The sequence below is a fragment of the Zosterops lateralis genome (assembly GCF_965231275.1).
Source record: "Zosterops lateralis genome assembly, chromosome: 2".
Lineage (NCBI taxonomy): Eukaryota > Metazoa > Chordata > Aves > Passeriformes > Zosteropidae > Zosterops > Zosterops lateralis.
Window position 1 is genome coordinate 74,614,679 of NC_139763.1, and position 14,168 is coordinate 74,628,846.

A 14,168-nucleotide genomic window follows, 5' to 3' on the forward strand; every position below is an offset into this window, starting at 1 on the left:
ATGGAACTCTTGCCTGGGGCATCCACTACCCACTGTAATGTTTCAGCTCAGGCATTCTGGTACTATGGAAGATACAAAATACCCATTCACTTTCATAGAAAAAAGTATCTTCAGCAGGAAGTTACTGTCAATACAGCAAATAATTTTTAGGAGAAAACAGCCATTTCCAGTAGCAGCACTCTGTGAGTTAGCAAGAGAATTCCTTTTCAAGAGCCTTTAAGAAATGATATGTCAGTGACAGAGGGAGCCATAGTTAACATTCTTTATTGTCAGGTTTCAAGCCAAAATTAAAATTTGACATGGTTTATTTATACTGTATAAAAACTTACACTGATAAAGCAATAAAAGGCCAGATGCCTGGATCTGTAATCATTGATGCTTTAGGAAATTTTAGAATAGCAGTTACAGAATTGATAAATAAGATGTAACAGCTACCACGTATAATCTTGATCAGAGAGCATTAAAGGCTGTGTTTCTGACATTACTTGGGCTACAGCTTCTGTATCAGTATTGCAGAAGCACCTCCTCCTCCATTGCAGATTCCTGCAAGACCATATTGTCCTGGTTTCAAAGCATGGGCCATGTGAACGACAATTCTTGCTCCAGACATTCTAGATATAAAAAAAAAAAACAAAAACAAACAAACAAAAAAACCCATAGCTTAGTTTGAAGGAAAACCTTGATTTGAAAGGCAATTCTTAATTTTTTTGTTGGTACTGTATTCTGCCCCATTCTGCCCTGGGGCAGTTGGCAGAATACAGTACCAACAAAAAAACCTGAAACAATCCTTTTCTCTGCAGCTCCGAGCAATACAGATTAAGTACTGGAGCTAGAGAGGAATAAACACAAAGGTTCTTAAACATGGAGTTTTGTTTGTGTATGTATAGCTAAAGTGTCTTTGGAAAAAAGAAATGACCTCTATGTCAGCCTGTGTACTACAGAGTACCTCTACATGCAGCAAAGCTCTTTCAAAGAAGGGAACAAATCTCACAGCCACATCAGCTGTAAAGATTAAATTCAAACACAGTCTTATTTGCTTAAAACTTGTTTACCTACAAGACAATGCCTCTGTGCAGAGCAAAACCCAGAGCTTATTTTGCTTACCCTATTGGATGTCCAAGAGAGACAGCACCTCCATTAATATTTACTTTCTGTGGATCAATGCCCAGCATTTTAATATTGGCCAGCACCACAACACTGAATGCTTCGTTGATTTCCCACATTGTAATATCTTCTTTTTTCAGGCCTGTCTCACTTAGAATCTAGAAATAATACAAAATAATTACTACTATGAAAAAATTAGGAAACTAATTATAGAAATAATAGGTCTATTTTGAAGCCAGTGACTCAGGCTGCCCATACTCTGAATTCACAAATTCACATTTAGGAACCTCTTTGCCAGATGGAAAAATGCAAAACTGAGGGACTGAACCACAAACTTGAGTTTTTACCAAAGAAGGAATGGAGAGCAGCCCCTGCCAAGGATGCATTTCCATCACACAACACTAAGACTGCTGCTACAGTGAGTCCATTTAAACTGACACAGTCCTGCCTCACACCTCACACTTCTCTTCAGTTCCTTTTAGAACAAGACTATTCTTGTATAACCACACTTATTTTGCCTTTCGGCCATAACAAGCTGCAAAACTTCAAAGGTGTAAACATGTCCAAAGTTGCTAAAAGCAGCATAGAACAATATTTTCTTTCAAAACAGGTATGAGAATTTTGTTAAGTCTGAAGATCTTCATTCTAGCATTGGTCCTCTGTGAAACATCTGTTCTTTGTATCTATGACATCATTATAGTTTCAATCCTAATTCAAGAAGACCCACTGAGAGGGGATGAACCAACAGTGGAATGCTAGGCGAGTTTTTCTTTTATTCCCAAATCCACTCAGTTTTATTCTTACCTTGGGAACAGCATATGCAGGTGCAATTGGAAAGTCAATAGGATCGACAGCAGCATCTGCAAAAGCTGAAAAAAGAAAAAAATCAGAAAAGGTGTTGGAAGACCTTGTGTTTTTACCATACATGATTTTCTTTCATGCAAGCAGCAAACACCACCAAGATAGAAAAAGTCTGAATACCATGGTATATGAAATAGATACATCTAAAATGTAGTGCCCCAAGTAAGCCATACAATAATATTTTCAGATTTTTATTATTATATATAGAAAATTCTGTTTATGGTCAAAAGTCTGCTGGTACAACACCTGAAATTTCAAGGACTGTACTGGGAAGATGCAGGCATGTCAGGTAACCAGCCAAACAGGTATCCCAGTCTGGGAGTATTTTCCAGGACTTCCTAGAGGTAAGAAAGATCATACCTACTATCCGTGCCAAAGGTTTGACTTTCAGTCTCTTGGCTGCCTCTGTAGTCATCAGCACCAAAGCAGCTGCTCCATCATTCAGAGTACTGGCATTAGCAGCTGTAACTGTTCCTAGAAAAGGTAAAACATTCCATAGACAGAGGTGAAAGTGTTATGCAAAACAACTCCCATATATCTTGATTGGTTTTTCCTGAGTTCATGGAACATGAAGTCTCATTCATTTGGTGACACCCGTTGCACTGAGTTGTTTTTTTGATATCTATTTGAGGAAATAAATGCAGCCACGGGTATTTGTATCCTTACCCCAGTGCCAGTTTAGATGATGCCTTCCATGGCAGCTGCACTGCTGGCATCCTCACAGAATTCCAGCTCAGGAAGGGTTGTGAATGAGGGGCAGCTTTGAGTTAGTTAGTTAGTTTAGTTAGGAAGGTTTATCAATTACAGATTCAGGAAGCAATGGCAACACTGTAAAGCCACTCCAGCTCCACAGCAACAAGAGTTTACACTTGGCAGAGACTAAGCCAGCAGCAAAACTGAAACCCTGTCACTCTTTTTAAGGTAACTGTCCCAAACAGACGTGTTCCACTCTTTTAAGGTTTTTGGACCACTTTGTAATCCAAGCCAGTTCATGCTGTTGTGCAGCATGTTCCTTTATCTCAGCAGACATTTTAAAATCAAGGGACTGTTGTTCACTGACTCTTGTGAACAGTACTCCCCACCTTGACAGAGCATCCTTGCACTTGGCAGACAATTAAGCAGTTCTTTTAACGATACTTACCATTTTCTTTTTGGAAAACAGCTTTCAGCTTTGGAACTTTACTGAAATCGACACGTTTGTATTCTTCATCTTCTTTCACTTCTGTATCTGGCTTCCCTGAAATTCAGATTTGGTTTAGTATTCTGTAGAACAGTTGACTAAATACTGCCTTATATAAATAACTTACTTTAGTAAAAAAGTGCAAATGCATGTAAAATGCACATCAAGAAATATGCTTACATAAACTGAAAAAAAGTTACTCCTTAATCATATTTATTAACAGCAAATTCATTTATACTTCCCAGTGGCTGAACAAAAAGGACAAAGAGCGTATCTTTAATGTAAATTAAAACAAATAGATACAAAGAGATGTCCTTAAGCCATAACTAAATTCAATAGCTAACCTTTCACTTGGATGAAAAAGAAGATATGGTGTGTAACATTAAAGAAAAATTGAAAAACAAAAACCAGAGGGACAGGTCACTGACTGCTGTTCACCAGAAAGTCTGCCTAACAGAAAATTCTTAAGTGATCAAAATTAATGTTCCTGAGATTTGAATGTTTAAACACAATTTGCACTAAACATAGACAATGTTACAGCTTTCTATGAGAAACACAGTTCATCTCATCACATCTTTCCACAATACCTTTTTTTGAAATAGTGACAGGAACTATTTCATTTTTCAGTACTCCTGAGTCCCAGGCTGTTTTGCTCCTGGTATAAGAGCCTATGGCATACTTGTCTTGCTCCTCTCTGGAAATAGTGAACTTCTTTGCAGTGTTCTCAGCACAGTTGCCCTTGGAGAAAACCAGGCCTGTTAAGTTTGGTATTCCTGAAGATGCAAAGCAAAACTACAACTGGAAAAACCTCAACCAGAGATTTCCAGAACTGAATGTGACCAATACTTGGTGTCTATTTCTGATTTACACAGTCATGAGCAAATAGTAATCTTTGTTTTTTAAATATAATCATCAGATTTACCAAATGTTTTCTGGATCCAGATGATCAAAGTCACAAAGGAACTTTGCTTACAAGGCTTTATTTTTTCTCCAATTAAAAAACTGCATGCAAAAGTAAGTTTTAAAGTGCTTAGGGCTGACATCTTCAGAGACTGAAGATCATTGTTCAGCTACAGAACCACACGTTCACATCTTTTTCCTAGTGTTTTCATTCCATTATTACCTTGCCTGTTCCAAAAGCTACAAGAACAAGTCAACACACAGGGCTAACTTAGCCTTCAGAATCTCTAAGAACTGTAGAAATAAAAGTATGTATCCCTTTTTTATAATAACTGGAATGAAATAATTAGAATGAAAAAACCAAAACATTTTATATATAGGCAAATCATGATTGTAATTATACACTCACAATTCATTATCAACACTAAGTATCTAGTGACAAAAGAAGAGATTCATTTAGTTAACTGGAAAGATTTGGCCTTGAACAGGTTTTGTTCCACTCCTTGTTTCATTAGAAAACTCAATGAATCAACACAAAACCCTTTAGTATTGTGTCCCTCCAGTTCTTCAAACCTCAAAGCACCAGCAGCTTAGGCTACTGCCAAAGCACAGACCAGAGTAAGTTCCTAAAGCCATCCTATGGACTTTCTTGTACATCCTCACAGACTGTTAAGGCTTTCCAAACAACCTACATCTGCTGTAAGACAGAAAAGGTTCCAACATACTGTCCCAATCTATTAAAACTTTGTTTATTATAACCAACTGCTCTCACAGGAGGGAACTATCAAAGCCACCCTTTGGATTCCTATAAAATCCTCACATTCAAAATCCATTTTAGCTAAAATGTGGGAATGAATTTCAACATTCCCACATAGCCCAAGCATTAAGTGCAAAAAGAATAAATCATACACAAGGGAAGTCTATCAAATCTATGGATCACAGTAAACATTCTTCAAGACATGTTTTCCTGTATCCCACCAAGAACAGCAATCAATAATGCCCTACAGCTGTGAATTCCCACTAGTAAAGATCAGAAATATTCACAAGCTGAAAGAAGTGATTCTCTTTTCAAACTTTTCTTCCCTGGTGACTGTTCTTGACTATCTTTGCATCAGTTGTTTTCCAAACCCATCCTAAGTTTGCCCTTGTTTGTCCAATTTAAGCAGGGTAACCCCTGCTGATGAGTAAGCACACCAGCTGACTCAAACCTTCCCACAGGAGATATGAGATATGTACTCTGGGGGAGGGAAAAACACGAGCCTGCTGGATCCTACAGAGCAGGTATCCTCAAGGACACCAAGCAACTTGATTCTTCCCTCCCTCAGATGGAGCAACAGCAACCCATCAGTAGCAGAATTAATTTTTCTCTTAATGCTTGCTTCAGGCTATTCAGACTGCAGGGACAGGTTAATTACTAACACATAAACTGCTGGGCTATGCTGGTCTTCTGTCCAGTCCCTCCATTTCAGCTACTGCAGGAAACCTGGAAATGGAAGACTTTTTCCTCCTCCTGTCCAGGCTTGCTAGATGAAGCAGTTTTGTAACAACTATAAGCAAGCTCTTCAGATCTGCATCAGGTCTATCTATGGTAGATGCTTGAGCACTGTGCAGGAATATTTACCATATGGATATGGTTGTAAACATCTGTCAGCCCATCTTTTACTATCAGGTCTTCCAGCTTTACTCCTCCATAAGGTGTTGCCCCTCTGCTCATTGTGTAGGGAACATTAGACATGCTCTCCATTCCGCCAGCAACCATGACATCCTGCCCAAAGGAAACAAGAAAAAATTAATAATCATGCACTGTGTTCTCCATGACTTCTTGTAGGAACAATATCAGTAAAACTTTAAGCATGGACACTTCATATTTCTTAGGAGTCTTGAGGAAAAAAAAACCCAAACCTTTAAGCATTTAGAAAGCAAATAACAGGAACAACTGAAGATAGTTAATCCACCCGGCAGAAACATGACATGAAGAAATAAGGGAAAGAAAGAAGACTGGAGAAAGAACTACTGAAAAGACAGATAAATTGGAAAGGCAGTGGAGAATTGGAGGCAGCAGCAGATCAGAGGAACAAGAGTCATTTCAATTCCATGAAGTGGAAGACCTGGAGAGAGAGCCAATACAATTGTTTATATAATGGTGTACACTGACTCAAGCCACTGGGAACCATCACTGACTGTCACACCACAGATACTTCACAGCCAGGAAAAACAAACCAATACCAACCCCCCCACGTCATGATTTATAGCTCTAAGAGACTAATAACTGGCTGAGTCTCTGCTTTTGCTGAGACTGGCAGCACAGCTTGTATGATTAATTCAGCTGAAAACTCACTTCTATTCAGAGCTCATGGCCTACATCTGTCAAACCAACCAAAGGCACAACCACTCTCATGAAGTCATTGGATATAAATGACTAAATCCAAATGTAGCTGTTTACAAAGACATGCTGGGCCTGGTTCAAAGTCTGGTGACAAGATTTCCATCAACTGCAGCAGGCCCCAGACAAAGTGCTGTTCTCTGCATAGCAAGGCCAAAGCAATAAAGCAGTTGCTTAACTCCAGTTACACTGTGATTTCCACAGAAGGGACATCAAAACTTAAATACTTTACTTTTGTTCTGAACACACACACACAAAAGCATTCCTCACTTATTAGCCACTTACTTTTAAAGTAAAAAAAAAAATATAATTGAACTGATGATATTTTCACTTTAGAGAACCAGAGATGCTACCAAAATGCTTTGCATGTGGAATTAAAAACAAAACTGAAATGTCTTTCTTCACATTCACACTTCTCCCACATTCTTTGCTGCACAGCATTTAATGGCTTACTGAAAATGATGTATTCTCCTGTCCTCCCATCAAGTGACAGAATTTCTCCCATTGTATAGAAAATCTTGTAAGAAAGTTGACAGAGATGAGCAATTCTCTTTCATCAAGCTCTTTAATGAAAAAGCTTCTTCAGCAACAATAAATTCCACTTCTTCTAAAACAATAAAAAAGCCTGAAAGATCTTTAGTGTACTTGGAAACAACATTACTTGAATATGTGTACTTAACTCATTGAAATGTTAACGCTGTCTGAAATTCAAGTCACCAAAGTCTATAAAAAGTCTATAAAAATTTCTTCACTTTTTCAAAACTGAAAGCTTGAAAATTCCCCTAATTATATTTTGGAGCCTGGACTGGTAGGTGGGGTGGGGGTAGTGCAGTAGAGAGATTATGTAAATAACCCCAAAAGTCCAACTTGTTTTCTCAGCTCTAAAAGCATATCTGAATTTTCCAACTATAGTATTTACTTTCTTTTCTGTTTTGAACTCAAACATACTTAAATGACTGTAAAATTATGGTTTTACAAAAAACACAAACCCTTGATAACTAGCTTTATTATCCCAAGCCAAAACACAATTCCAAATCAAAGAGCAGAGTCATTGGTAGGACAGGATCTACAACACTAATTGTGTGGTTTTTTCCATAGAATAGCATGAAATCCACATACCTGACTCCCACACATCAGGCTTTGTGCTGCCATCATGATTGATTTCATTCCTGAAGCACAGACTTTATTGACAGTTGTGGAAGGAGTGGCAATTGGCAGACCTGAGTCAAAGAAGTTGTTTGTACAGCTGTTATTTGAAGGGTAGACTTCAGTATTTTAGTGGTGTTTCAGCAACATTTCACATGGCACACATCTTCTTATCTAAGCTCAGGATGTTCAGCTTGCATTATTTAGCCTGCCAGGGCAATTTATCTACACTTATCCATAGCTACCATCCTTCTTGGAGACCCTTGCTGCTTCTCCCCTTCCAACAACTGACTTGTGATAAGAAGGAAGGCAAGGAAATAGAAGATCAAGGAAGGGACTCCAGAAATGTTCCTGTTCCCAAAACCCTGATCCCTGCCTCTAAGCAGCATCCAAGGCTGAAAAAGCTGCAGAATTTAGCACCTGGTAACAAGACAGACCCCAGGCAAGGCTGGACAGGGCTCTAAGCCCCCTGGTCTAATGGAAGGTGTCCTTGCCCACAGCAGGGGAGTTGGAACAAGATCTTTAAGGTCCCTTCCCCCTCTAAACACTATATAATTCTGTGAAAGAAAAGAGCCATATTTATCACTTTGCCTAACATGGAAGTAGTTCCTTCTCCTTCAAAAACGTACAGGAAGAGATCCAAAAAAGTACACAGTTCTTCCCTGACCTACAGACTTTCCTAGAAACATGCTAAGGTGTGGACTCCCACCCCCACAGAAAAAGGGAGAAGAAAATAATTTCTGCACTTCAATAACTTCCATGTTACAGCTAACATTATACAGTGAATCCTTCCAGTGTCAGCTCCAGACTCCACAGAAGATGACTTGTACATACTCAAGAGCTGAAGGAAACTCACTGACTCCTTATACAGTAAGAATTCAGAATAATGATATATTGAAGAAAAAAAAAGTCTGTTTTGTGAAAGATTCAGAGCAGAATCCATCATTAATGTAAAATACTGTGGAATTACCAGCCTGGTCTCCAGTACTGTCCTCTCCAGGTTCTGCAAACACTGTAGGCAGTAACATCTCACTTGCAGGAGTGCAACACACACCCTTCACCCACCACAGGGAAAAATGCATCCAGGGACTGTCCTGACAAAGGGCTGCCCACCACTCTGCTTTAACTCACACACCAACAGATTCCAGCTACATCAAGACAGAAAACCTTCAACCCCAGTGTCAAGAGAAGGAGTACCTGCACCCAAGACTGCTTGTCTTGCTGGAGCCTGTCCTTGTCCAGCCTGCAGGACATTGCCCATATAGGCCTCTTTCACTTCTTCTGCAGGGATTCCTACAAAACAAAATTGTTTTGATCCAGGATCTTTTTGACAAAGGTTCCCATTGAAGTTTTCTATCAAAGACTAATGAAACTTGCCACATCCAACCCACATGCAAACAGAACCCAGGCCCCTGTGGGTGCATTCCAGATCTCTACCCTGAACTGCTGACCACTCCCAGAAGATAAATCCCCTGTCACCCTGCAGAACAAGCTGCAGTTATTTCACTGAAGTCAACATTTCCAAGTCTCACTAATCTCACTGAGAAGCTCAATTTTCATGGATAGTTAAATGCACAAAACTTTTTTAGTGCTAGAATTATGTCTAAAGACAGTTTTGTATGTTTAGCAAGGGCAAGTCAAGGCCACAGCAAGCTGCCACCAGAGAGAAGAGGTCTGCTCTCCTGCTGCATCTCTTGCATCAGCCCTCATGTCCAAGTTCCTGTAGTATTTATTAACCCTCCTCTCCCCTAAAAAAACTTCTTTTGCTAGATTGGATCCATCAAAAGGCTGACAAGGCTGTCCTTCAAGTACATGTGCCCACATAAAAAATGTGCAGGGAAAGGAAAGGCCACTGGTCTCTGCGACAAGGAGCCTTTGCATCAGCTTACACATCATAAAAACCCATCCCAAAAAAGCAACTACCATATTCAATCACATTTGGACTAGCACAGATACCCCTAGGTTACATTCTGCTCCTAGAAGCAGCACTTAATACAGATTGAACAAAAGCCTGACAGTCAATTTCATTTAAATTACTTTTGTGGATAGACTTAAAAATGCCACAGGAGCAAAAAATCCAGGACATTGCAGGTTTTTTTCATTACCAAGCCATTGAAAAGACACTGAGCCACTAGAGGTTTTCTTTGTCACAGGAAAAAAAAAAAAAAAAGTGTATACATACCTGCTCTGTCAATTGCTCCCTTAATTGCAATGGAACCAAGTTTAGTGGCTGGAAGTGATGCAAGAGATCCTTGGAAAGATCCAATAGGTGTCCTTACAGCACTTGCTATCACCACCTCCTAAGGGCAGAAGAACAGAGTACAAGTCACAATCTCTCTCACAACTGCACACACATACCAGTATTTTTAAATGTATTTACTTCTTATTGCTTTGTTGATGTCACAGCTTCTCTTTCACCCTGCACGTGTTTCAGAGCACTAAAATCTTTATTGATGCATGGAGAGTAAACATAAGGAGATGGGTGTGCGGCTGCAGCACACAACTTTAGGATCACAGAGCTGTGGTGAGATGGCTCCCATGGCTGGAATGCTGCCATGCAGGGATAAGGGCCCTCCAGGAAGGACAGGTCAAGGAGACAAGGCAAGGCGGGGAGAAGAGAGGCCTTGAGCTTTATGGGACAGAACAGGTGGAGTGCACTGAGCTCAGCCTTGGAATTGATGATGTTTGCAAGAATCTTGAACATCCTGGAGCAAAGGGGCATCAAAGAAAGCTGGCTGATGTTCAAGGATGACCCCCTCTGAGCTCCAGAGCAATCCATTCCAACAAGCAGTAAGTAAGTTGGGCAGAAATGCCAGGACGGACACCAAAACTCACACACAAAAATGAATCATAGAGGAGATGGAAATGGGGACAGAGAACCTGGCACACAGTCTGAACATGCAGGGATGAGGTTATGAAAGCCAAGAACTGAATGTGGCAAGGGGTGTCAAAGGCAATAGGAAGGGCTTCCATGAGCACCTAAGAAGCAAGGAAGATATGGGCCTGCTGCTGATTTGGGCAGGGGACATGATGATAAAGGACAAGGCTGAAGCACTGAATGCCTTCTTTGCCTCAGTCTTCAGGAATCTCAGGCCCCAGAGACTGGGGAAAGGGTGGAGCAAGGCAGATGCATCCTTGGTGGAAGAGGAAACAAGTCAGGGCAAACTAGACATACACAATGGGTCCTGATCAGATGCCCCCATGACTTCTGTGGGAGCCGGCAGGTGACTTTTGAAGTCCACTTTCAATAATGCTGGAATGGTCACAGCAATGATGAGTAGTGCCCAAGGACTGGAGAAAAGCCACTCCTCAAGGAGGGTAAGAAAGAGGACCCAGGGAACTACAGGTCAGTCAGACCCACCTAAATCCCCAGAAAGGTGACGAAACAACTAATCCTAAAAACCATTTACATGAACAAGAAAATCATCAGGAGTGGTTGTGAAGTCTCCACCCCTGGATGTATTCAAAAGCCCAGATGCCAACAGAATGTGTAAGCAGCAGTTTAAGACATGGTATGACACTCAGCCCTATGCTAGTAGCAAAAACCATTTGTTCTTATTTTGCCTCTTAGCTTTAGTGCTACATCCACACTGCACCTGATAACCCTGTGAGAGCAGCAATGATAATCTGGCATTCCAGCTGTACTGGTTTGAGGGAAAATTAACCACAAAGCTTTACAGGACTTGGTCATGAGGCTTGTTTTCTGGTTGTTTTTTTTTTTTTTTTTTTTTTTTTTTTTTTTTTTTTTTTTATTTTTAATTTAGACAGGAAAAAGAAAGGAAACACTAGGAAAAAAATAAAGACAAATGATACTTGTTTAAAACTAAGAAGGGCTGTCTATTACTGTAACCCCTTCATCAGGATTGACTTCACTGTTAGTAACATACCTGTCCTCATCTTTTATGTTGTAACAGCAAGTTGCAGGATAACACAAATCATTTCAAAGGGATCAGTTGATATCAGCTATCTTTTCCTATTCTGGGTTGATAGCTACATGAAGCTTACATCAGCTGACACACTTCTAATTTTGTCCCACACTTAGCAAATCTAAATAAAAATGGCAATCTGACTTTTATTTCAGATTTTGCAGTAAAATGTGGCTTGGGCACAAGTGACGTCTTTAAGGCAGTTTTTTTGTGATTATTTCCTTTAAAATGTCAATGATTAACAAACAAATCTAAACAGCAATTAATTAGTCAGATGATGCCTTATACTTACATTTAAAGTACGTTGTGAGGCATAGCCACGGCTTGTACACTTCAGAGCCTGAAAATAAGAAACTCCTCAGAATCTCATATCGAGAAAGCCAAAATGTTTCATTATGTAACATACCTATTTTCACATTTTCGTGAGGTCATTATTTCAAAAATTAATATCTAAGAAACACTGAAAAATATGAAAAAAATCATAACATGCCTTTTAAAGGAAGTGTAGTCTAGTACAGTCTCACCATAACATCTGTGATAAAATGCTTTCTGAAAAATAAACAAATACTCCTTCAAAAACAACACCAAATTCATTTTGTTTGAGTCTGTTACGTACAACTATAGCATATGCCTAAGCCAGGGGTGAGGGGTGTTATTATCTTGGAAAAGTTTACCAGTCCCTCTGTCTGCTTCCCTGGACTTTGGTTCATTCATTCCTATCATTAACTCCACTGCTTTGAAAACAGAGGCAGTTTGCACCAAAAACACCCTTGGTGTTTCATAAATAAAAATGAAGATAATTAATTTAGAATGCCACACCAAAAGAGAATAATAAAACAAAATGGGATTATCTAATTAGAGCAGTCTAATTCACCAGTCAGTAGCTTCATTTAATGAAGTAGTGCAAAGATACAAAATTACACCTTTAAGTATTGTTTCATATAGTAACAGAATGATCTTTCCCTTAGTGAATTAAACCACTTTCTTTAGTGATTTCCTCTGACAAATCAGCCATTTCAGCACACTGGAAACTTCTGGCCATTCTCCACTGAATTAGAGCTAAACAAATACTAATTAAAAAGAACTGCTTAAGGACACCAAAAGAACACCATCATTTTTATAAATCAGAAAATGCCTTTCTGGCTGTGTGTGCAACACGAAAACTTCATCTGTTTCTCCTCTTCATTTGCCAACCTTCAACAAACAAAAGCCTAATTATTTTTACTGTTTTGAATTAGTTGTTTGATTTTTGTTTTGTTTAGGGGTTGGGGATTTTTGTTTGTCTGTTTTTCTCCCCAGCTCAGGTTTCACACCCAGCAGGAAGTTTCAAACTGAACTTTCCCTGAAAAATAATTACGTCCCTCACAGGGCTTTAACAGCAGTGCTTTCAAGGGTCAGTGTAAAAAAAAACAGAGCTAAAGCAAGCCAATCAAAATTCCCCGCCTAATAAAATAAATACCTATACTACCAAAAAACACCCTTACAGCACAAGGCCTGAAGTTTAAAGTGGACAAACCAGACAATTGTTTACCAAGTGCAGCTGGCGTCTGCCAGGAGCGCTCACACCTGCCGCCAAGGAGGGAAGGAGGGAGGGAAGGAAGGAGGGAGGGAAGGCCCCACTTCCACAGCCGGTAAAATGCAACCTTCAGGTTTGCACATGGCAATGCGGATGCGCTCCCTCTGCCCTCCTTCCCTTCCCAGCACAGCTCCCTGCAGCCGTGTGGGATGCGGCGCCCCGGGCAATGGCATCTTATGGCAATTATACGCTGCTGCCGGGTACACAGGCTCGGTGGGCAGCAGCATCCCACCGTCCAGCGAGAAACGCCGGCAGGGGCAACTTTGTATCTTTACACTGCTTTAATTAGAAGAATCCAACCCGCCTGCCGGCCCTGCGCCGCCGGGGACGTTCCTGTGGCTGCCGCGGCACTCCCGGCGCTCAGAGTGGAAAAAGCCACACTGAGGATCGCGGATAAAGGTCCCGCCGGGCTCAGTGGGGCTGCGGGGGCGGGAGAGGCCGCCCTTCATCCTTCACCGCCCGCCCCGCCTGGACCCGCTCCCTCAGCCCGCCCGCCCGGCCGGGGATTCCGCAGGGGTGAGGGGAGGGGGCGCGGCCGCCCCGCCGCAGGGCGGTGTGACCTTGGCCGAGCCTTTCCGGGCCCGGCGGCGGGGCTGGGGTTGCCAGGGAAGGAGAAGGGAAGGCTGGGCCCGGGTCAGCTCACCCGCAGCAGCCCCGCCGCCGGCCGCCGCCCGCCCAGCATCGCCCCCGCCGCCGCCGCCATGTTCCCGCCGGCGCCCCCGTCACCTTCACCGCCGCCGCCGCCCCCGCCTATAGCTGCCGGCGCCCCGCCCACCGCCCGCTGCCATTGGCCCCGCCGCCCAGGGCCGTGCCGCGCCCGGCCCTGCCATTGGCTGGCGGGGAAGGCGGGTGCGGCGTCAGAGGGGCCGGCACGGGGGCGGGCGAGGGGCGGGATCTCCCTGCCCGGAGCCCCTGAGGCGTGAGGGGAATGAATGTCTGAGGGAAGGGCGGAGACACATCGGGATGTTCGGCCGCAGGTTGGACTCGGTGATCCCGGAGTCTTTTCCAGCCGAAGGGATTCTGTGGTTCCGCAGCGCCAGGAGAGCTCTTCTCGCCGGCGGTGCGGCCGCTCAGGGTCCCAGGGCGGGCAGC

General features: G+C 42.0%; 1 protein-coding gene across 1 annotated transcript; it reads right to left on the reverse strand.

Annotated features, from left to right (window-relative positions):
• Positions 1 to 248: 248 nt before the first annotated feature.
• ACAT1 (acetyl-CoA acetyltransferase 1) lies at positions 249 to 13,796 on the reverse strand. Its single transcript, XM_083854312.1, has 12 exons — positions 13,720 to 13,796; positions 11,793 to 11,840; positions 9,757 to 9,874; positions 8,772 to 8,867; positions 7,548 to 7,648; positions 5,667 to 5,810; positions 3,733 to 3,883; positions 3,107 to 3,202; positions 2,326 to 2,439; positions 1,909 to 1,973; positions 1,105 to 1,262; positions 249 to 611 (listed from the first exon to the last, which is right to left on the reverse strand). The coding sequence occupies exons 1-12, from the start codon at positions 13,777 to 13,779 to the stop codon at positions 491 to 493; spliced, it is 1,272 nt and encodes a 423-aa protein (XP_083710438.1). The 5' UTR covers positions 13,780 to 13,796; the 3' UTR covers positions 249 to 490.
• Positions 13,797 to 14,168: the final 372 nt, after the last annotated feature.

What these genes read in the sequence shown, in the direction of transcription:
- ACAT1 (XM_083854312.1), bottom strand. Translation starts at nt 13,779, where the DNA reads ATGGCGGCGGCGGCGGGGGCGATGCTGGGCGGGCGGCGGCCGGCGGCG. An exon ending in ACCTTTGGCACGGATAGTAG is followed by an intron (nt 1,974 to 2,325) that starts GTATGATCTTTC and finishes TTCTTTTTTCAG; the next exon opens with CTTTTGCAGATGCTGCTGTC. An exon ending in TCTCTTGGACATCCAATAGG is followed by an intron (nt 612 to 1,104) that starts GTAAGCAAAATA and finishes TTTTATATCTAG; the next exon opens with AATGTCTGGAGCAAGAATTG.